The sequence below is a fragment of the Colossoma macropomum genome, unplaced genomic scaffold (assembly GCF_904425465.1).
Source record: "Colossoma macropomum unplaced genomic scaffold, Colossoma_macropomum, whole genome shotgun sequence".
Taxonomy (NCBI): domain Eukaryota; kingdom Metazoa; phylum Chordata; class Actinopteri; order Characiformes; family Serrasalmidae; genus Colossoma; species Colossoma macropomum.
In genome coordinates this window covers 29,529,131-29,551,506 of record NW_023494796.1, presented here as the reverse complement: position 1 = coordinate 29,551,506, position 22,376 = coordinate 29,529,131, and the positions used below count along the sequence as shown (strand labels likewise).

Below are 22,376 nucleotides of genomic sequence, written 5' to 3'. Positions count from 1 at the left end.
ACACCAAACCACTCTCAGGTCAGGTCAAGTCAAGAGGCTTTTATTGCCATTCCATCTATGTACAAGTACACAGTGGAGTGAAATTACGTTCCTCCAGGAACAACACGGTGCAACACGGAACAAAATAGACAGTACAAAGTGCAAACGTAAGTGTGAAAATGAAACTAGAATCAATACAATAAATATGATAAATAAAACAGACATTACACACAGTAAACAGACAGGACAGTGCAGCGCCGACACAGCACTCATTTCTGTGCATGAGGTAGTGGAATAAGGGCAGAGGTGGGCTGGAGGTTAGGGAACCTGCCTTGCAACCGGAAGGTCGCCGGTTTGATCCCCTGAGCCGACAGTACATGACTGAGGTGCCCCTGAGCAAGGCACCTGACCCCCACCTGCTCCCCGGGCGCTGTGGATAGGGCTGCCCACCGCTCCAGGCGAGCGTTGAACGTGGGTTTACGCAGTCAGATTGTAACATACGTGAGCACAGCAGTCCCTGAGGAAGGATATACACGGTACTGGAGTGAACAAACTGCAAACACTGTATTAGCAGCAAAGTTCCAGATAGAGCATCAAAGAGGAGTGTGTGTGTACGGAGGGACGGAGGTAAAAAATAATAATAATTCGAGCGAACGCTTTGTAGTTCGCACGCACGTTTTCTCCTATTCGTGGTCACGATTTCTTAAATCGTTCCCTCGTTTTCTTTTAATCGTGCGCACGTTTTCTTTACTTCGTGGGTACGTTTTTTTATTCGTGATCACGATTTTCTAGTTCGTTCCCTCGTTTTCTCTTAACCGTGGTGATGTTTTATTTTTAACTGAACGCTCGTTGTTTGTGTTTTGATAACAGCTCCCTGAGACGGTCTGACGGGTTTTGACGTGTTAGATTGATGAGACAATGGACAGAGAAGTTCATCAGGTCTGATTCTGATTTGGGGGGTTATGAGGAAAATGCAGCTCCTCTTCACAGCGAACGGCCCACGGTGTTTCTGCTCCTGGTCAAGCTGCGGTGTTAGGGACCATCGCACAATTACAGGACGAAATGATCAGCGTTTAAACATCCTCACATTAATATATCTACATCTAATCCATAGATCTATTAAACTCTCCCGCAATTTGACCTCATCCCACATGAGTGTGTCCGTGTGTGGTTAATTTGAGTTTGTTGAAACGTTGACGCTGCTCATTTCTCCCTGTAATTGTGTGATGATCTCTAACACCGCAGCTTGTTGAGGGAGCGGAAACAGCGCTAAGCGTCTCTGTCTCTGTTAAATATGATCATTAGACAGGGCAGTTTAGTGAAGATTGTGGTTGTAGTTTGTCGTCTTCCTTCATTTCTCCACCAAACTGCAGCTACACTGATGAATCTGAGGGCCGTTTGTTGTGAAGAGGAGCTGCAGTTTCCTCACAACCCCCAAATCAGAATCAGACCTGATGAGCTTCTCTGTTCATTATCTCATCAATCTAACTCATCAAAACCCGTCAGACAGTCTCAGGGAGCTGTTAGTTACTTCTGCACCAGACAAAAACCACGACCTGTATCTACTACACTGATTTTGCGCACGAATCAAAAAATAAACAACGTGCATTCAGTTAAAAAATAAAGCATGACAACGAATAAACAAAAACGCACCCACGAACTGCAAAACGTTCGCTCGAATTAATAATTTTTTTTTTACCTCGTTACCACGTTCATAATTTCTGCACAGTTTCTTGCTGTAATTAAAAAGGCATGCTGTGTGGCGAGGCAGGCAGCAGACGGCGCTCGGGCGACTGTCCCTGTCCGTGCAGCGCCCCCGAAGAAAAGTCGCTGGGAGGGAACCGAGCGCTCCACGCGGCGCTCGCTCCTTTTCCTGCCTGCTTAACGCGGCGCTGGCTGTGTTCATCTCTCCGGGCGGCGACACCATGCCATCCATCCTCTCCCCCAGCAGTGACAGCGCTATCCCAGCGAACGGCATGGACGAGCGAGTAGAGGGCGTTAAAGAACCCAAGGTAAGTGCGAACCCGGCGTCACTGAGCAGCTTTATCAGCCTGTTGTTTGGCTGGATGTGAACGCTGTCGACGTAGCGGTGTCCGACTCCTGAACGAATCATTCCTTTGAATCAGCTCTGTGAACCTTCTCGCGAGTCCTCATGATCGTGTTATCATTACTGGAACGAGCTGTTCAAAAGAATCGGCTCGCCGAAGTGAATCGGGCAACTCGGAATCGGAACAAGCTAAGCTAGCGGGGCATGTCCAGACAAGCTCTTGTCAAGCGACAAATGTAGTGTTTTCTCTACTTCACTACGGGTAAATAATCTTCGTTACCGCTTCTGGCTAAATTAGAATGACTGATCTTTCCTAAAGTCCAGAAACGTAACCTGTGTGTCTTCAGAAAGGGGTTTAAATGGGCAGGAACGTCAGCGTTAGCCTGTTAGCCTGTTAGCCCTTTAACGCGCACACAGCACGTGCTGTGGAAAACATACACGTGACGGCTGTTTAACCGTGAAACGTTTAGTAATGGCAGGTTAAACGTTCAATAATGTAACCATTATTAAAAAAAACAGACTGATAAAATAGGCTGAGATGTAAACAGAGTCGTTCAGAGTGGTTTGGGGTGAAATGACTCTGTTCTGGAGAAACCTACAGTCAGAGCTGTTCACAGTGGTGGTGATAGGAACCAGACGTCCACCTCTAAAAGCTCCCTCACTGATGGTCACTACATGAAATGGTTATGAATTCACTGCCTGATGACTGAGACGCTGTTTTATGATAGATTTACGGTATGGCTTTGGTCTAATTCATAATTTTATAAGCTGTTCGTAGTGGAGCGATACATGCAGGGTGTTGTGACCCAAAATAGTCCCCAAAGAAAACTTATTATTTCAGTTTTTCCACTATTTTCCATCATCATCATTCCATATAAACACTCAGAAGGCGCGTGTAGGTTCACTGGTGGTTTCGGAGAGTAAATAAAATGGCTATTTTTGTGTAAAATGGCTTTATTTGTCTCCTGGTTCCTATCACCACCACTGTAAAGACATCTGAATCTGAGTCTCTGTAGTCAACCATATCACATCAGTCCACTCTGAATGACTCTGTTCACATCTCAGTGACTGATTTATGCAGAAGTCTTGAAAATTGGGTGGAATTCCCCTTTAATGTTTTGTTCGCCACGTGCACTGTGGATAGGACATGTGGACTCACGTTGACTTGGTACTTAAAGGGCCAGTATCATGGAAACTAGATATGTATATATTTTGAGTAAGTGTTTGATATTGTATGTAAACATTGTCCACGCAAGGAAATTAAGCCACACTATAGGTCATTTTGAGCCCTCATTATTTGAATGTATTGAAACCCAATGTGTTTACATGCAACTTCTAATTGGGCCCACAGCAGTTTAGCCCCTCCCATCACCCTGAAGTTAAAGGGACAGTCTAGATTTTTTTCCCCTCTGAATTTCTCTGTAATATAATCGTGGGAAAGTAAACAAAGACAGTCGAAGGTGTTTGATGTGAAATGGTGCATTGCTGAGAAACATATAAACTCAGATTTACAGTGGTGGTGATAGGAACCAGGCGTCGCCATGACTACAACACAAATATAGACGTTTTAGTCACTCGTCTCAGTTTAAAATAGTGGAAAATCTGAAAAATGAAAAATTTGTTTAATAACTTTCTGTGTGGTAGTTCTTGAAGCAGCAGAGCGAAGTGATCATCTTTATATAAGTTGGTGGTTTTATGGAATCAGACAGGTTGAGACTCTTCAGTTAGTGAGTCGTATGCATAATATAAGCAATGCATATAATCAATGTTGTTTTGATGCGATCGAAACTTATTTATGCAGCATGTATTTGTTGTAGTCATTAAGCAACTGTTATTGTATGGGTAGATAATTGTTGACGTTGCTCATTGCACTATTATTATTATTATTATTATTATTATTATTATGTTGTTATTGCATTAGGAATATTATTGCATTTTGACTTTTAAAGAACTCTTAAAGAAGAGGCTCATGAAACATGTTTACCAGGTTCTGCTGTATAAAAACAGCCTCGGTCAAATTCTCAGTACAGATGGTCAGATATAAAAAATTTCTCTTTTTAAAATTAAAAAGGTTTTTTTTTTAATCCTCAGAAAAAGAAGGATAAGACCATGAAAAAGAAGAAGGCAGCAACAGAGGAGGCCGAAGACTGCGATCCTCCGGCTCCCAAAAAGATTAAAAAGGAGAAGATGGACACGGCCAACGGGGCTTCACTGAAGTCTCCTGATCTTAATGGAAACCTAAAGAAGAAACCACTTAAAGTGAAAACCTCTCATTCCAGTGATGAGCTCAGGGACTCGTCCGGCGACCAATCCAGTGAGGTAGTGACTCTAGCAGTGCTGTGTGTTTGCCTGTTCTACATAATCTGAATCTTTGTTTTCCTCTTTTTTGTTTCATTATTGTTTTCATAATGGTTTTCTTCTGGTATCATTAAGCAGAAGAAGAAGAAGAAAAAGAAACTGGCGACGGTAGAGGGCACAGCAGTCGGTGAAGCCGCGACGGTCAACGGCTTTGCTGCGAAATCACCAAAGTCTCAGGCGAAGCTTAACGGACATTCCACAGGCAGTACGCCAGCACAGTCCAGCGAGGACACCGGGAGTGACAGTGAGAAGGAGATGGTAGGATTTTCTTTGTTTTTAAGGCCTGATGTTCATCTAAAAGTGGACAGACGACCACCACACCATCCCCAACCCCGCTACGACCTCACCGTTCCACCACAGCCCATTCCAAACAAAGGGTGGGGGGCGGTCGGGGGTGGTGGTCTGTCCCGAGCCCTAACCCCTAAAGATCTTCTTGGTTTCTTTTACAGTGAAACTGAAACATTTAGATTCATCATAAGGTTGCTTTATTAAAAATCCAGATGTATGTGTGTGTGTGAATATGCCTGATTGAAGTTATTGAAGTTCGCACATCCTCTACAGTAGACGAACTTAAATATGTAATTTTTCTGCACTTTTTTTTTAACTATAAAAGATATTAAATGTACAGAATAAAATGTGCCAAAACTTATATTATAAACGAAGACAAGAGTATTATTTTAACCACTAAGACATTTAATGCAAGTTATATCTTAAAAAAAAACAACTAATTTTTAAAAATGGTGAAAAATATGAGGACAAAATCATAATGATGGTTCAAAAGTTTGCATACTCCTAGCTGATTGTTTTTTGCTTTGAAACCCCCCCCCAACCTCTTTACGTACCCTCTCAGAAGATTTTAGATCCTCTCCGCTGTAAACTTACCAACAAATCAGTTCCAGCTGTTTCAACCAGCTTGTCTTTTTGTCACGCATGGCCTTCATCTGATCATTCCAGAGGTTTTCTCTTATATGAAACTCTTTAAGTCGCAGAAGGAATGTAATGGAATATGTTTTCCCCGATCGGTCCTGTTTTGGCTTCGTCTTATGTTTGAGATCATTGTCTTGTTGCCAGGTGGTAAGAAGCTCTTCTCTAGGATGAGCTGATATCGCATTCATTCTGCCCTCTTTCTGCAGAGCTCCAGTGCTCGATGAAGACACACCCCCGTCTTCATAAGTGTTTTTTATCTCGGCCCACATGCTTCTGCTTGTCATGATCAAATAACTCCATCTTGTTTTAAAACCCACTTGGTTTGTTTGCACGTTCTTGCGCAAACGGCAACTTTGCTGCCTTGTGTTTTGCAAGCTTTCTCTCAAATGTTCACCATGGAGATGTGGATGTTTACGCCACTTGTGTCTAAAGACTGTTTGAGCCCTCCTGCTGTTTGTTTTGGAGATCTGCAAATGCCTCTGAACAGTTTTTTCTCGTTTTTCTATTCGGTACAGTCATTGGCCCTTATTCATCACAGTTGCATCCAGTCAGATCTGAATGTAACCTGAGCAAATCGCTGCTGTCGAAAGAAAACCTCGTATCTCCATGTTTGTCGTTTTTGAGTTTTTGACATAATTTCAAAATGCCTGTTGTCCTTTACATTGTATGTAAATTTTATGATGAATGGACCAAAAGAAACGGCCGAAAATGACTTGGAAAAAATTCTGGTTCCATTGACTTACATTAAAAGTAAAGTATGTTTTCTTGAACTTGAGAAGTAAGTTCAAGTTCAAAATCAATTGAAAAAGCAGTCAGTCGTCGACCGATAGAGTCTTGGTTGAAGAATGCTTAAATTTAATGCCAAAGTGTTTTTATTATTGTTTATTGAAAAAGGTATTTGTTGTGAGGACAGTGTGAAAATGTTAAATTACTCTATTTTCCCCCAAAAAACCCTGTACCTTTCAGGGTCCCAACACAGTCACTGGGGTGGTGCCCTCAAGGGTACGTCTTTAGTAGCTTTAGTTAGGGAACATGATTGTACCACATACGATTACTCTTATCTTAAGTTGCATTAACTCCATAGACCGCCTCTTGACTCCAGACATTACGTTTAATTTTTCTATTACAAATGAAAAAGAAAAGGAGCATGTGCACCTTTCCTTCAGGGATGTGAATGTAGTGTACCCAAAACCGCAATGGGAGTCAAATCGTTGAATATATTATATTATACTTTATAGTGTATTTTAAAATATATTTACAATTTCATTAAAATTTGATTTAAAACAAAACAAGCTAATATTACACTTACTAGCCACTGTGAAAAGGGGTTAAGGTCCATGAATGGACCTCAAGGATCATGTTGTATCTTTCAGGGTACATTTTAGATTGTTTGAACCGTAATTTTATACATTTATAGCTACTTTTATGTGAAAGATTCCCTTTTTTTTGTGTACGTTGATTTATGTTTTTGAGTATGATTCATTTATCGTTCAAGGAATGTTAATCTGAGTGACTGTTGCCTTTACCTTTTCCTCAGGAGACACCAGAGCAAAAAGAAGGTGCTTTCTCAAATTTCAGGATCTCTCCAAACACCATCAAGCTTCTTGAAGGTATGAGCAGCCGCTGGCTTTTCCCTTCTTTCAGACATTACATGCGAATCCTTGGTTTTAGCCCCTCCCCTAAACTGTGATCAAAACGTTGATCTGTTTGCAGCACGTGGAGTGAAATATCTGTTCGACATCCAAGTGAAGACGTTTAATCCTGTGTATGATGGGAAGGATGTGATAGGCCAAGCCCGAACAGGCACAGGAAAGACGTTTTCATTCGCCGTCCCGCTGGTGGAGAAGCTGCAGTCAGTGCCCGACGACAAGAGGAGAGGAAGACCACCGAAGGCAAGATTTTTCTCATATATAATGTTTCTTTTCCTTTGCTGTTACTGAAGAGGCACTTTGGGTCTAAATGAAATAGTATATCTGTTCTAAACCTGCCTGTGGTGTCGCAGTAATCACTAGAACAAGCTTCTGGTTTAAACACTAGATAAAACCCTTCTAACCCTCTCGGAGGTGGGAGGAACAGCTTTGGGGTTTGCTGTTTGAAACGTTTCACTGCTGGTGAATCCAGAAGGAAGCTGGATAACTAATGTTACTGCTAGAAAGCTAAACATCACATCAGTGTTTTTAACATTTCCTTACATTCCCAATGGTTCTTTGATGTATTTGCTGTCTAAGTATTGTAGTGAGAAAACGCTGATGGATAAAATTCAGCGAAATACTAAGGAATAGATTCTGTCGAACCGTTGAGACAGAGCAGCAGCGCTGCGTCCTACAGAATATTCCTTAAGATCACATACAGAATATAAAATACTAGTTTTAGGCAGGAACACCTCTTCAAAGGAACAGAGTGGATCTCTGGAACAGTCGTTTGGTGTATTTACAGGTGCTGGTTCTTGCTCCCACCCGAGAGCTGGCGATTCAGGTGGCCAAAGACTTCAAGGACGTCACCAGGAAGCTCTCTGTTGTCTGTTTCTATGGAGGGACCGCATACAATCCTCAAGGTATGCATAGAGGATTAATATGGTGCATTTTTTTGAATCTGTTGTGCAAAACTGATTAAAATGTTTAGTTGCTTTTTTTTTGAGAGAGAGAAAAAAGTGAACGCAACCTCTGCAGGAAACAAACCTCTGACGTTTTCTGTAGATTATTTATTTGGTGTGTTTAACCTATAGGAAAAATGAAACATGCAATATAAAATGCACCCTAACTTTTGCGCAGGTCATATTTCATTCATTTTATTCTGAATGGTCAGTTCAGTAGATAAACGTTGTGCTCAGTCTGATGATACTCTTTTATCTAAATTAAGTCTGCCTCATGTAAAGTGGTACAATTAAAGCCTTAATTTCAGAGTGTAATATATCTATTTTACAGGTTTTTAAAATGACACACTGTATAATATGACAAGTATTATGAATTATACAAGCTTTGCTGCTCCCCAGCCCAGTGCTTGATAATGGTGGAGCTTAATACCCCTCTAGCTCTTGCTCTACATTAGGCTTATGTGTTGTTTCTCCAGAGCTCCCCGTTCTATTGGCAGTGCTTTTCTATGGAGGTTATACAAGCTGTGTGTGCGTTTTGATGCTGGGTGCTCATTTAAAGTACCTGAATTCCCTACATACAAAGTTCTACGTATAATATTAGTACATTAATATATTAATACATATATGTAATTCCTTAAAAAGCTCCTTATGATGGTGTAGGTTTGTTGTGACACTAGCCTTACTACTTCATACATTAATATACAGTCTATGCGTTTTACACACAGCAACAATAGCGAGAAGAGTCGTTACGTTATAAGTATTTGGGTTCGTGGTTCAGGAAAGAGTGGTGCACATATGTATATTGTAACTGATAGATTAAGTTCCTTGTTCTCCGTGTTGGAAAGCAGGATTTAGGGGCTAAATGTTCCAGGGTAGCGCTTTTTGGGTCTTTTAAAGGGAATTCCACCAATTTTAAAATAAAAATAAGATGCAGCTATAATTAAAACATTGTTATACTTGACATTACAGTTGGAAACATTGCGCTGTTGTCACATAAATTGTATTAACGTAAATTTCATGCATAATTGCTGGTGTTCGTCTGATCCTGATATTCTACTGGCTTTGACCTTTACTGACTTACTGTGCGCTGTTTCCGAAACAGTGGACGCAATTCGCAACGGCATCGACATTCTGGTGGGCACTCCTGGCCGAATTAAAGACCATCTGCAGAACAACAAGCTGGATCTGTCTCAGCTCAAACACGTGGTTCTGGATGAAGTGGACCAAATGCTGGACATGGGCTTTGCAGAACAAGTGGAGGAGATTCTCTCTGCTTCTTACACCAAAGGTAAGGTATTGTTCACAGGCCATTAAAGTAAAACTGTAGTACAGTCAAGTTTGTCGGTAAATGCTTTTAAAGGAAATAATAATAAGCTGGGAAAGACTAGGTAAGTGTTCAGACCTGTAGAAGATCAGTTTGGCTAAATAAATAAATAAAAATGACACCACTCACCCCAGATGTAGTTGATCAGCCAAGACATGTTTGGTGTCCAGATTTTGCTTCTTTAGGCTGTCTTTGCTAACAAACACTACAAGCCAATAGTCACCCGAATCTGTTTTGTAAATACATCCCCAAAACTTCTCTCATCTTGCTCAAACCACATCCATGTCTTAAGTCTAAACTGCGTAGATATGTCGTTGTGGTTTAGGGACACTGTATTAATTACTGTAAACCATAAAAATAAACAAAACTTGACCAGGTAGCTGAATGGAATGATGTTAAAAAAAACAAATTGTCAGCGTAATCTAGGAACTGTATACCTGTGTGATGGCAAAGTGAAGCTGGAATTCAGCCCAAAATCTGCTGACTTTTTTTTTTTTTTCCCTTAATTGTGCTGTTTTTATCAGTTTTAAGATGCCATAACATGACAAATGCCTTGTTTTCCATGCTTTTGTTTTCTCTCCACAAAATGACAAACAAAACAATCATGTGTTTATAAAAGTTTCTATAGAAGGCTGTTAAAAAAAAATCAAAAAGCCTTTCTAATGAGAAAGATTCCCACAACTACGACTTCTCATAATCTCATAATTATGATCTACAATCTCATAATTATGACTTGCCATCTCATAATGAGATTCTGTTTCATAAATACAACATAACATGTCATAATCATGACTTAGCAGGTCAGAATAATGACTTACTTTGTCATCATTATGATTTACTCTCTTAAAATTAGGACCTTTTCATAATTGAATTAACATCCCACAACCATGACATAGCATCTCATAGCCATGAGAAAATTTACTCATTGTCATTATCATGAGAAAGTATGTCACCACCATGAGATTCCAAATCACAATCATCAGAGAACTTCCTCATTACTATTATTTATGTAATTTTTTTTTTTTTTTCTTTTGTGAAAATATTTTTATCAAGCAGTTTCAGTACAAAACACACCTGCTGTCTAAAATGACTGGCTGCAGTGTTCAGTTACTTGGTCAACTTTAAATCATTTTACAGTTCACAGTAAGTCATACTGTATCCTAAACCTGACATATGCGTGACCTTAATGAAGACCTGGATGCAATTTGAGTGTGTTGACAAATTTTGGGGGTTAATTTACAGAAAAGATTTGAGTGACTAAGTTAGACATGCAGCTCCTAATTCATTTTTTTGCTAGAATGGGTTTGATATTATAAAAGCACTCAATTACACCTTCATTCACATTTGGCAGACTGAAAATTCTCCACAAGGGGGCACCAAAATAGGTTTTCATTAGTCATTAAAGCATGAAATACTCTGTGTTCCTAGATAGGTCTTGGTCACATCACATAATAGAATTAATATTTCCAACTTCCTCAACATTCAAAATGTAGAATGTCTAAATCTCTCACTGCCTAAATATAGCATCTGTTTATTCATTGACATAACCATGACATAAAGATGTAATGTCAGATTGTGTTCATTAATATATCAGGGCCATTGTTGCCAATACTGGTAATTGTCATGATGGTTCCCAAAAAGTTTGATATCATAACAGCTTGAAAAGGCAACATAACACTGAACATGTCAATAGCAGAGTTCAGTTAAGGCAAAAGCAAAACGGTGTCCACCGCTTCATTGCCGTAGCTTAATTAAAGCAAGAATGTTGTTTCTTCATGATAGTTAATCAGTTCGTCATGATAGGCAGATACTAATCTATCATGGCTGTGTCATATAGTATTAAATGTATGTGACTAATGGCCAAGTAATTTAAAACGCTTGATAAGGAATATTAATGTCAAATTTATCCTTTTATCAAACGTTGGCTGAAAATATTCTGAATCACCTTCGCAGAGTATTTTAAAAGCCTAAAAATAAACTGTCCAGAAGTATGTGGACACCTGCTCCTCCTGCATTTCTCCTAAAGACTAAGGGTATTTATATTGAGTTTGACCCCCTTTGCTGCAGTAACAGCCTCTACTCTTCTGGAAAGGCTTTACTCTAGATGTTGGAACATTTGTTGTGAGGATTTGATTGAGCATTAGTGAGGTAAGGTACTGATGTTGGACGGTCAGTTCTGGATCACTCCAACTCATCCCAAAGGTATTAGATGGAGCTCCATCACTTCAGAGAACACAGTTCCACTGCTCTGCAGCCCAATGCTGGGGGGCTTCACACCCCTCCAGCCGATGCTTAGCTTAGACATGGAGACTTTAGGCTTATGTGTGGCTGCTCCGTTCTATCGGTAGTGCTTTTCTATGGAGATTATTCAAGCTGTGAGCACCTGTATCAGCAATGCGTGCTACTTAGTGTGTCTGAACTCGTTTAGAAAGTGTGTCTGGACTCTTTTGGAGACGTTTACTCAGCCCACTGTATGTCAAGATGATTGATATTTAAGTCATTAGTAATACAGCAACATTTTCTTTCCTAATTAAGTCTGAATATGTGTGCAAACCTTTGTTTTGGGAGTGCCGAGCCACCAGTCATCTGATCGGATATGCAGGTCACAGCGGTGCGTAATCTGAATGGCATGTGTTTTGACCTCTTTTGCCTTGTCCTATTACATAATGGTTCTGTGCTGTAGCTGAAAAATAACCTCCAGCCTCATGTTCTAGTAGGTAACACTGATTTTTTTAAAAAAAGATGGGGTAATATTATTGACAGTCCTCAGATTTGAACAGCAGAGTGTGAATTAAATAATAAAAATTAAGCCACACAATCCACGACAATTTGCGACAGGTCAGATTAAAGGAAAACTTCACTCTTTTTCAGCCTAATCTCTGTCTAGAGCATCTGAGTGGATTGGAGTGAAATGTGCCAGATTTGTTTTAGACAGTGGGGAAGGAAACCAGACGTCTAAATGTCTCTAAAAGCTGCCTCACAGGAAAGTATTACAGGCGTGCTTATATGTTTTTGATGTCTGAGACATTGTCTTAAGATAGTTGTGTAATGTGTAGATAGATATAAGTGTAATTATGGTACACTTGGCCTAAAATGTATTTTTAAATCCATTTCTGGTGCAGAGGCACATGCAGGAGGTTGTAAGGCAAAATAATAGAAATGATTTTCTTTTTATTAAGTAACATAGATTGTTGGATGAGGGCTTTACACACACACAGCACAAACACTTGACTACAAAAGAGCTGTGAACCTTTATTAAAGAAATAAAATCAGCCAGCTGTGTTAAAAACTCGTCAAAATTGTTACAAATGGAAGTACGGCAATTGGAGATCTTATTTTTGGCTGATGTACCACTATTTTACTGTAATTAACATGTGTAGACTCAGAAGACGTGTAGGTTCAGTAGTTAAGATAAAATAATCCTTTGAGTCCCACAACGGGGGAAATTCCGTGCTACATCTGTAAAGGGAAAGCAAGGTACTCAAGAAAAGATGTATCAGAAGAGAATTAATAAACAAGGTATAAACCTTATTAATTACTTTACAAGGTTACAGTTTGTTATTTATTACTACATAGACTATATATATATATATATATATATATATATATAAAAATACTAAAGATAAGAAATTCACAGAATAACAAACAAGAGGTTCAATGTAGGAATTTTTGTAAAATCATGTTTACACTTTATCATTAATGTTATACTACATTTAAAAAATGTATTTTATTTAAAAAAACAAATTTGTCTCAGAGATTGTGGTCACTGGTGTTATCAGGACTCTTATTTTACACTTTAACACAGTATTTTCAGCTCTATTAAACTGCTTCTTTGGGTCGAGGCTCATCAGAGAGGAAGCGTCTCAAGGCAGGAGAAGGCGAGTCACACTCGCTCACTATATTTCATTAATTTATTAATAATTTTGTTTATCAGGCAGCACAGAACTGTTTGGAATTAAGCTCTCCTTTTGCAGATATGATAATAGGAGATGTAAATGGTCATATTAAGATCATTTAGCTTTGGGATGACATTTTAAATATGTATCCACCTGAATTCCCACTCCAAACATTTAAAATAAATTTTTACACTTTAAAGATATTTTACACATATTGCAAAAGTTGTTTTACATAGTAATAATAATACTATAAATTAGTATTATTAACCAGAAATAAAATAAATGAAATGTGTTGTAGATGTTTAGCCGTCTGGTTCCTATCACCACCACTGTGAAAGTCAGTAAGTATCTCTATGAAGAATTTCATGTCAAACCAAGTCTGAATGACTTTGTTTACATCTCAGTATTTAATGCAGAGCTCTTAAGTCTGAGGAATTCCACTTAAAACATATGGACAGTTTTCCTGTGCTTAGAAAAGACCCTCAAAACAGATGTGTAATGGAAGTAAATGGGCAGATGCTTTGGGTAATTGTCTTTATAGATGCGGCACATAGACTTTAGTTTGAAAATGAAGCAATCCTATAAAGACCTGCACATAAACCTGAACTGGCTCGATTCACGTTGTTCCAGGTGCTGAAAGCAACCCTCAGACGCTGCTCTTCTCTGCTACCTGTCCTTCGTGGGTTTACGACGTGGCTAAGAAGTACATGCGCTCCCAGTACGTCCATGTGGACCTCATCGGCAAAAAGACCCAGAAGGCAGCCACCACAGTGGAGGTGAGTGACAGCATCTTCAACCTCAGTGCTCTGATTTTATTTATTTTCCCTTCAGAACTGCTGATTGACATAAAAGCAGTGAGAAAATCAACGCATTTGTGTCTCTCTTATTATTTTTGGCGTGTTTAAATTCATTAGAATTCAGTTGTTTATATTCTTCTTAAATGACTAAGCTAAGTTTTTAAAGTGCATCACCATTTTAGAGGAGTTGTCAGGCCTAAGTAAACGAACCGGTACGCTCTGTGGCAGTTTCCTTACCTGATACCTGGTCCAACTAGGTGTCACAGAAGAATGAGGATGTGTGTCTGGGGGAGAGGAATCGTCTTCTTAGGAATCGCTAGATCACAGGCTTGGCAGCGGGCCAGCCGAGTGGTAACCCACACATTGCTGCGTTTCTTTGTGTAGGTGGATGGCGGCTGTGCTGGTGTTTTTGTTTGCTTTTCCTTTGAAGCCAGCGTGGTGCTCTTCTGACTAAATATGGTTTTACAATGAGTTTGGAGATTGTAACTGAAACTGCGGGGTTTCTGCTGTAAATAGAGCTCACTACATCTGATTTTCTGGCCACCAGACTCCCACACCATGGTCAACAATAGGAAGTTATACTGTTATCTATAAAAAAATGTTATTTATTCTACAAGGTTAACCTCTCGGGTGCGATCTTATTCCCCCACAGCAGACACACATTTCTGTATTTGCTCTTTACATATAGTAAGCATTAATGCACCTTAATGATTCGTTCAGGGGGATGAGTTTCCTGAAAATCTTGCAAATAATAAACAAACTAATGGGGGGGGTTAGCCTATGAACTCTATAAATATTATCTGGCATAACATTTGGGGGTGTCTAATTTTGATTTTATAGTTTTTTTTGCATTTTTCAAAAAAAAAAAACAAAAAATAAAACTATACTAAGATTTGGGGATTTGGAGACCCCTCTGGTGGAAATATGTAACCGCACGCAAAGTGTGGATCAACATTATATAACGCTGGTTGTGCTTCGGTCTCCTTCCATGGGGGGATGAATCTGATAATTGAAAGAGAATTGAAAGAGAACTCAGTCTAAACTTGGTAAGGGACACGTCTTCTGAGGATTTGAGTGAAATATATACTATTGTCGTCATATCTTCATCAGTATAACATTGATTTTGAGATCATTCAACCTAAACATCGAGCCGGACCTTCTTTTTTGAGCCTGTGTTGCGTGATGTTAATACGTAAAGACGTATAACATGGTGTGTGAAACTCCTGACCCGACGCTTCTGACCTTTTAAATGACTCACACCATATTTTAGCCTGATTATATTCTGTCTCTGTAATGCTACTTCTTCTAGTTTAGTAAAAGTACAACCAAAAAAAAAACTTTTTTTAAATGAAATTGAAGCCTCTGAATTTTTGTCTAAATGATAAGAGAAAATAACTGTAAAGTAAAACCACTTAAAAATGAAGTTTGTCTTTGAAAAGTAGTTACAATGATTAAATTAAATGCGCAGTGACATTTTGTGAATGTTAGTAGTTGATGTTATGTAGTCTCATAAATTTTTGCACTCAAATGAGCAGCATCTGGCATGTAAAACAGGCATGCAGGAACAATTCAAATAAAAAAGCACTTGCTGAGTGAGGGATTGGTAGACATAATGATTAATTCATGGGAGTTATTAAGAGTTCAGTTCTGTTTTTAATGTTACTCATTCTGTGTAATTAACCAAGACAAAAAATCCAGTAATCCGTACCTGTGCACACTTTGTTTATTATGATTATAACATTGATGGACATGCCTCTCAGCCGCTCGCACGCATCCTTTGCTGCTTCCTCCGTCCAGTGAATGAAAAATTGTAAATATCAGTGCACTTGTACGCATACAGTTCTTTGTATAGTTACATTAAAATTTAGAAAATAAATTTGTGTAAAAGATACAACATTACTATGATGAGCTTCAGCTCAACTGAAGCTTCCATCAGCCTCGTGGTTATTAGATGTGAAAACCTGCCGCTTAAACGTTCAGTGGCTAAAAGGTTTTTTGGTTTAATGTATGTAAACATGGTTTCCAGAACCCAGTATGTTCTCAGTTTTTAAACGTGCACTATTATGCCAAAAATTAAATAAATTAAAAAATTAATGATGCTGAGTCCAGATTTAAACCCTGTAGAGAACTGTTCCTGATGAAGGCACAAGCTGAAATGCATTGGGAGCCTACACTAAGTGGTTCTCTACACATGCACGTAATTGTGGATTGGATTACTTGTAGTGAGCATGTAAACTGAGATTTTCCAGCAGAGTATTGAGTAGATTGAGAATATAAACACCTCAGTCTTAATCAGAAGTTCTCACCTGTTCACTGTTCTACAGCACTTGGCCATCGCATGCCACTGGTCTCAGAGGGCAGCCGTCATCGGGGACGTCGTTCAGGTCTACAGCGGCAGCCACGGCCGCACCATCGTCTTCTGCGAGACCAAGAAAGAAGCCCACGAGCTCTCCATGAACCCGTCCATCAAACAGGTTCATCACTTTTCATGCTTGACCAGTTACAGGTGCAGTGAATGAGACGGGCGTTCTTTACCAATCACTTTCTCTGTTCTGCGCAGAACACCCAGTGTTTGCACGGAGACATCGCTCAGAAACAGAGAGAGCTGACTCTGAAAGGCTTCAGGAACGGCACCTTTGAGGTCTTGGTGGCCACCAACGTGGCCGCTCGAGGCCTGGACATCCCAGAAGTTGATCTGGTCGTGCAGTGTTCACCTCCCAAGGTGAGAACACGTTGTGAAATGGTTTGTTTTCATTAGAAGGTCCAAATTAGAACGCAAGGCTTCACGATATGGACAAAATACCACATTCCGTTTGCACTGTACTTTGATATGTAATTCAAACACCTCGGAGTTGACATGGTTGAAGATTGGCTGCTTTATTTTTATGAGAATTGTTTACTGGAATACGTGAATGCCTTGATCCATCAATTCACATAAAACCTTTATGGTAAAGCCTAAGGTTTGTCAGGACGCTCAAAGCATACAATCAAAAAAATTAAGTAATTTGGCTTTTTTTGATGTAATGATAATGAAGATTATGGGGACGCACAGTGATATTGGGAGTCATTTCGGTATTGGCAGATATTTGCTTCAACAAAAAGGTTTTAATAGGACAGATATTTTACAGTTGACTGATGTTTTGAACTGATATTAGATGTGCATCGTATGCAAATGTTTGGCGGCTGGAGTCGCGTAGGCTTTTTGATGCATTAGTTTCTGTTTAATTACGTTACTATTTGTCTCCAGGACGTCGAGTCGTATATTCACCGCTCTGGGCGAACTGGCAGAGCTGGAAGAACTGGCATCTGCATCTGTTTCTACCAGCGAAAAGAGGAAGACCAACTCCGATATGTGGAGCAGAAGGCTGTGAGTCCCTAATAGCCATTCTACTCCGTAATCAGCATCTCATCACCTGCAAGACTTTGACCATTCTTCTTCTTTTATCCACTAGGGCATCACCTTCAAGCGTGTTGGCGTCCCAACTGCTAACGACATCATCAAATCCTCCAGTAAAGATGCCGTCAGGTGAACTTACAAAACGAATACTATTAAATTAGAACAGTGGCTCATGAACACAGTACTGGGGTCCAATTTCTATCCACTGTTTCTAATTTTCTCGGTTTTGAATCAAGTTCAGGTTTGCTAGCTGGTTACTGAGCTGAATTAAGTTATTTCTTTAATGACAAAAGATTAACTTAGCCAACTGTTGTACTTCACTGGTTCTCAATCCAGGCTATATGTTGTTTTTTTTCCTGCTGTTCAGCTCAGTTACCAAGCTAGCAAACTGAAAGAGCTTAATTAGGTGTTTTAAAGCTGGGAAAACTACAACAGTAGTTCTCAAGAACTCTACTGGAGTCCAGGTGCTCCCCACTGTTTCTTGTTTTCTAGTTATTTGCAACATCTGCAGCTTGTGGTCTACTATAACAGACAGTAATTCAGATGTATTCCCTGTTTTTGAAGAAGAGTGGAGCGCTCGTTGGCTCAAAACATAATTAGAATTGAAGCCACTGGGCACATCATTACATCAGTAAATGTATATCGTCACTGTTGCGCAAAAACGTATCTCTAGATTTTTTTTTTTCCAGTTTTTGCATAATTTAAAACTCTAGTCAACAGAAATGGCCCAAAATTACTTGCTACAGTAACTTGCATTACAATTTCCGCCAATTTTTGAGATATGAGGATTTATTCCGACATTGACGATATGTGAAATACATTTACTTGTAGAACGCCTAATAATTCTTTAGCATTCTTCAATGGTATTTATATATTAAGCTGTAAATCAGTAAAATTCATTCTTTCAGAGGTAGAACTGCTCTTTCCAGTGGACAGAATGTGAAGCATTATTAACACCATTCATTTCTAAGTAAACATTTACATTTATGGCATTTGGCAGACACTCTTACCCAGAGCGACTTACAGTTTAATAATTTTACACAGGTAGGCGAAAATAATGTTAGGAGTCTACCTGAAGGGCTCTTGTTGGTATAGTGTAGGGTGCCTGCCCGGGCTGGGGATCGAACCCCAGTCTACAACATGGAAGGCAGAGAGGTGTTACCCAGTACACCATACAAACCACCAAAACATGAAAAAGATGGCGGTGCCTCAGACGTTCCTCTCTGATTTTAATATTAATGATTTATGGGTATTAGAAAAGTGAAAGTAAATAGCCGCTTGTTTACTGTGTTGCTTCAGGAAGTTGGACAGAACCCGTTCACAAGCTTTGGTGAGATGTTTCCTGATGTCTCATTTTAAATGACCTACATTTTTCTTATTACATTTTTCTTTCCCCTTGAGGTTTTACATACTGAAAATAGGTCATCGTTCATTTTCCAACGTCTCTTTATTGTTGGTTTTGTTTTATTACTGTGCTTTGATTGGCTGCCCTGTATTGCAGCTCGTTCAAAAAGCAGTCCAGGCTGAAATGCTAAATGCTAGTCAAACGACGTGTGCAAATGACGTTCTGCAAATTCTACAGCTTAATTTGTATTTTTGTTTGCCGAGTTTAATATTAACAAAAAAGAACTGCGTAAAACAGAGTGATTCAAAAAGAATCATCTGATTTCAAAATGATTTATTTTACTTGTAAATTATTACAGAACAGTGCAGTAAACTGTAAATGGTTTAAATGAGCATAAAGTTTATTATGTAATTGTACAAGTGTTCAGTATGAACCTCCTCCAGCTGTACAGACAACATCAACGCCATAGTCAAATTCATCCCATACTCGACTGAGCGTGTCGGGTGTTGCTGCACTCACGGCTCTTTCAGTGTGATTTCGGAGATCATCCAGTGTCAGAAACTCTATGACCCCCTCTTTCAGTTGGAGTGTAATTGGTTCCTAGGCACCTCACGGTTGTAAAAATATGGCGCTTTGAAATTGGATGAATCTTTTTGAATCACCCTGCCATCATTTTTTTCCCCCAAAAAATGTTGACATCAGCAAATAAACAGTAACTTTGTATTTAAATATGCAGAGGTGTGTTCTCTGTAGAGGGTGTGAAACTTATTTTTAATAGGAAAGTCAACAATACATGTCATTTGACTGGGGGTGTTCAAACTATGTCATACGATTACACAAACAGGTTCTTTTAGTGATGATCACAAAAACAGTGAATGCAGAATGCAGTTTGGTTTCCTTATTTGGAGTGATTCAGGTATTTCATGTTGATTCACAAAATTCAGCAACTGCCCAGTGGATTTTAATATAAGTGGATTTCCAGTCAGTGCATTTTCTGCTGTTCTGTCTATGGTCATCGACAGTCCGATCAGCAGATGGACGCTGGAGAAAAACACTGGAGAATCGTTTTAACCATGAAGTCAATGACCCTTGATGTGATTGTCATAGGTACCTGGACTCTGTACCAGCGGCAGCTGTGGAATATTTCCGCTCGGCGGCTGAGAAGCTGATTGAAGAGCGAGGCCCTGTGGAGGCACTGGCTGCTGCTCTGGCTCACATATCAGGAGCCACCAGTCTGGAGCAAAGGTCTCTCCTGAATTCTGATGCCGTAAGTAGCCTCTGCAGTGCTGCCCCAAAGCTGAAGGATGGACTATCATTCACGAATCATTTTATGCGAAACTATCCAGAAACCAGCTTTGTAGTGACTCATTAATTGGCAGATTAGATCCTTAATGAATTATTCTTGGTTTATTTCTGTTTTTTCTTACAGGGATGTACCACCTTAGTACTCAACTGCTCTCAGGAGATGCACAACATCGGCTACGCCTGGCGAGGCCTCAAGGAGCAGCTTGGAGAGGAGATAGATGACCAGATCAAACGAATGACCTTCCTCAAGGGCAGAATGGTGTGTTGCACCAAGATTTTATGCCATTTATAAGTCTTGTAATTGTTGCCCTGTGTGAATTTACTGTTATTGTAGAGACATTATAGATGCAGTGTTGAGCATTACAAGTACACCAGCCAAGTTTTGTCTCCTCCTCCTTTATAATGTTTCAGGATAAAGCGACACTGTGCATCGTTATGTGGACAGGTTTTTAATCTTTATTTGTAATGATTATTTTATTGTAGACATTGCCTACATACTGCTATTTAAACAAGTGACATTCAGAACATATCATTAACATTCAAAACACCTTTATAGCTTTTTTTAAAAATCTATAAAGGTCTGATGAGTAGAGCTATTTTATTTCATTTATTTTTTTTAAATAAATGAAATGCATGTTTGAGTTGGAGATTTAATGGATGTTTTAATGGTTTAATCTTTTCGTTTTTCTTTTTTTAGGGGGTCTGTTTTGATGTCCCAGCTGAGAAGGTGAAAGAAATCCAGGTATGGGGATTTTGTATGTGTGGTGTGCATGTGTTTGAGAGAGAGAGAGCGAGATTGCAAACATTGCAGAATTCGATACACCGAGTGATGTTTGGTGAAAAAGGCTAAAAGTCATCTGAAAATCTATACGCTGAAAGAGCATGTCAGGCTCATTTGTCATGCTGATGGAAGCATGCAGGTTTGAAAGCCTAGCCTTCCTTAGGTTAGCTTCCTTAAGCTTGAGTCAAGGCTCTCAAATTTCACAACGTGAGGACACAGAAAAGAGTCCTTTTTGGCTGTCAAAACAAGTCAGCCTGAATGAAACATCTCTCTAGGCTATCAAATAAAACGCTGAGCTGTTCTGTACTTGTTGCTTTAACAGGACAAATGGCAGGACAGCCGCCGCTGGCAGCTAACCATCGCCACCGAACTCCCTGAGCTGGAGGAGAGCGCTCATAACCGCGGCGACCGGGGGTTCGGCAGGTTCGGAGGCAGAGGTGGAGGTCGTGGTGGATTCCGTGGCGGGGACAGAAAGAGCTTTGGCGGGAACCGGAGAGGAGGAGGAGGTGGACGAGGTGGTGGTCAGAAGCGAAGCTTTAGCCAAGCTTTTGATTATTAACCATCAGCACCCACACTTGGACTTCTGACTTTTTCCAGCCTTTGACTGTTTTCTTTGTTACTAGTGTTTGGGGAATCAACCGTTGCCCTTCACTTGAATGTTGCTTCCCGAAACTTGCTTGATAAAATGACCTGATTGCTTTGCAATTGTGTATTTAAACAGCCCTATTTAAGCCCATTCACGTGAATGAGAATTTCATTAAAGTGGTCTTAATACACTTAATTGTTTGTTTTTTCTTTCAAGTAATTCCACACATTCTTTGCAACATATAAATTGACTTCATTTCATGTAATAATAATAATAATAATAATAATAAACTTTATTATAAAAGCAGTACAGAACTCACAAAGCAAGTTCTGGGAATGTACATATCAAGCTCCTTACACATCAAGCTTTAGGAGAACCTGCTCATGCCCATGTTTTCAACTGTGGTGTTAAAGTTACTGCAATAAAATTGCAAAAATGAATCATTAAGCAAGCTCAGGCTTCGTTTAGACATGAAGATAAACCTGCTTTTGTTTTTCTCCTTTTGTGCATTATGTGCAGTGGATATTTCACTGGAAGTACCAAATAGAAGTTCTCTTCAACTAGAGTTGACGCAACGCCAAGGCCTGTCACGATCACACTTTCCGCCGATGATGAATTGCTGTGTAGATAATTGCGATTAATTATTGGATTATCTATAGTTAATTGTATAAAATTAACTATTAAAGTACATGCATAGAGTGACCTGATAAGCTGTCTTGCTCCTTCTCTGTCGATGCTTAAGGCGAATGTATGCTTCTGCGTCGACTCTGTGGTGAGTAGCTGCATACCCCACGCCATAGCGGGTTGCTCACCTCCAGAAATGCCAATGTCGCAGCGACGCAGACTGTAACAACTTTGACTAGTATCGCATTTCTAGCTTCTTTTTTTTGCAAGTATAGACGGGGAAAAACTAACACGAATGTTCGGTGCCTCCCACTGTAATACACACTTGGTTCCAGCTAACTGATGCTAAAATGACACCCATTTAGAAGAAAAAATTTGAGATCACAATTTCAAAAGTCTGATGTTTAAGTGAACGAA

General features: G+C 39.6%; 1 protein-coding gene across 2 annotated transcripts; it reads left to right on the top strand.

The window, feature by feature from the left end:
* Positions 1-1,795: 1,795 nt before the first annotated feature.
* ddx21 (DEAD (Asp-Glu-Ala-Asp) box helicase 21) lies at positions 1,796-21,530 on the top strand. 2 transcript variants are annotated; one of them, XM_036583273.1, is made up of 16 exons: positions 1,796-1,991; positions 4,118-4,345; positions 4,463-4,642; positions 6,849-6,921; positions 7,025-7,203; positions 7,748-7,865; positions 9,007-9,192; positions 13,755-13,900; positions 16,246-16,395; positions 16,482-16,643; positions 17,169-17,288; positions 17,374-17,447; positions 19,771-19,930; positions 20,093-20,227; positions 20,666-20,710; positions 21,072-21,530. In XM_036583273.1, the coding sequence occupies exons 1-16, from the start codon at positions 1,905-1,907 to the stop codon at positions 21,306-21,308; spliced, it is 2,280 nt and encodes a 759-aa protein (XP_036439166.1). In that variant the 5' UTR covers positions 1,796-1,904; the 3' UTR covers positions 21,309-21,530. The 2 variants fall into 2 exon arrangements, with proteins under 2 accessions (XP_036439166.1, XP_036439165.1); XM_036583272.1 differs by having other exon boundaries at positions 4,460-4,642.
* The last annotated feature ends 846 nt before the right edge of the window (positions 21,531-22,376 follow it).

Bases quoted from the DNA above. Each gene is read 5' to 3' on its own strand.
- ddx21 (XM_036583272.1), top strand. From the start codon at position 1,905: ATGCCATCCATCCTCTCCCCCAGCAGTGACAGCGCTATCCCAGCGAAC. The intron at 7,866-9,006 runs GTATGCATAGAG...TTTCCGAAACAG, and splicing joins GACCGCATACAATCCTCAAG to TGGACGCAATTCGCAACGGC. The intron at 16,396-16,481 runs GTTCATCACTTT...TGTTCTGCGCAG, and splicing joins TGAACCCGTCCATCAAACAG to AACACCCAGTGTTTGCACGG.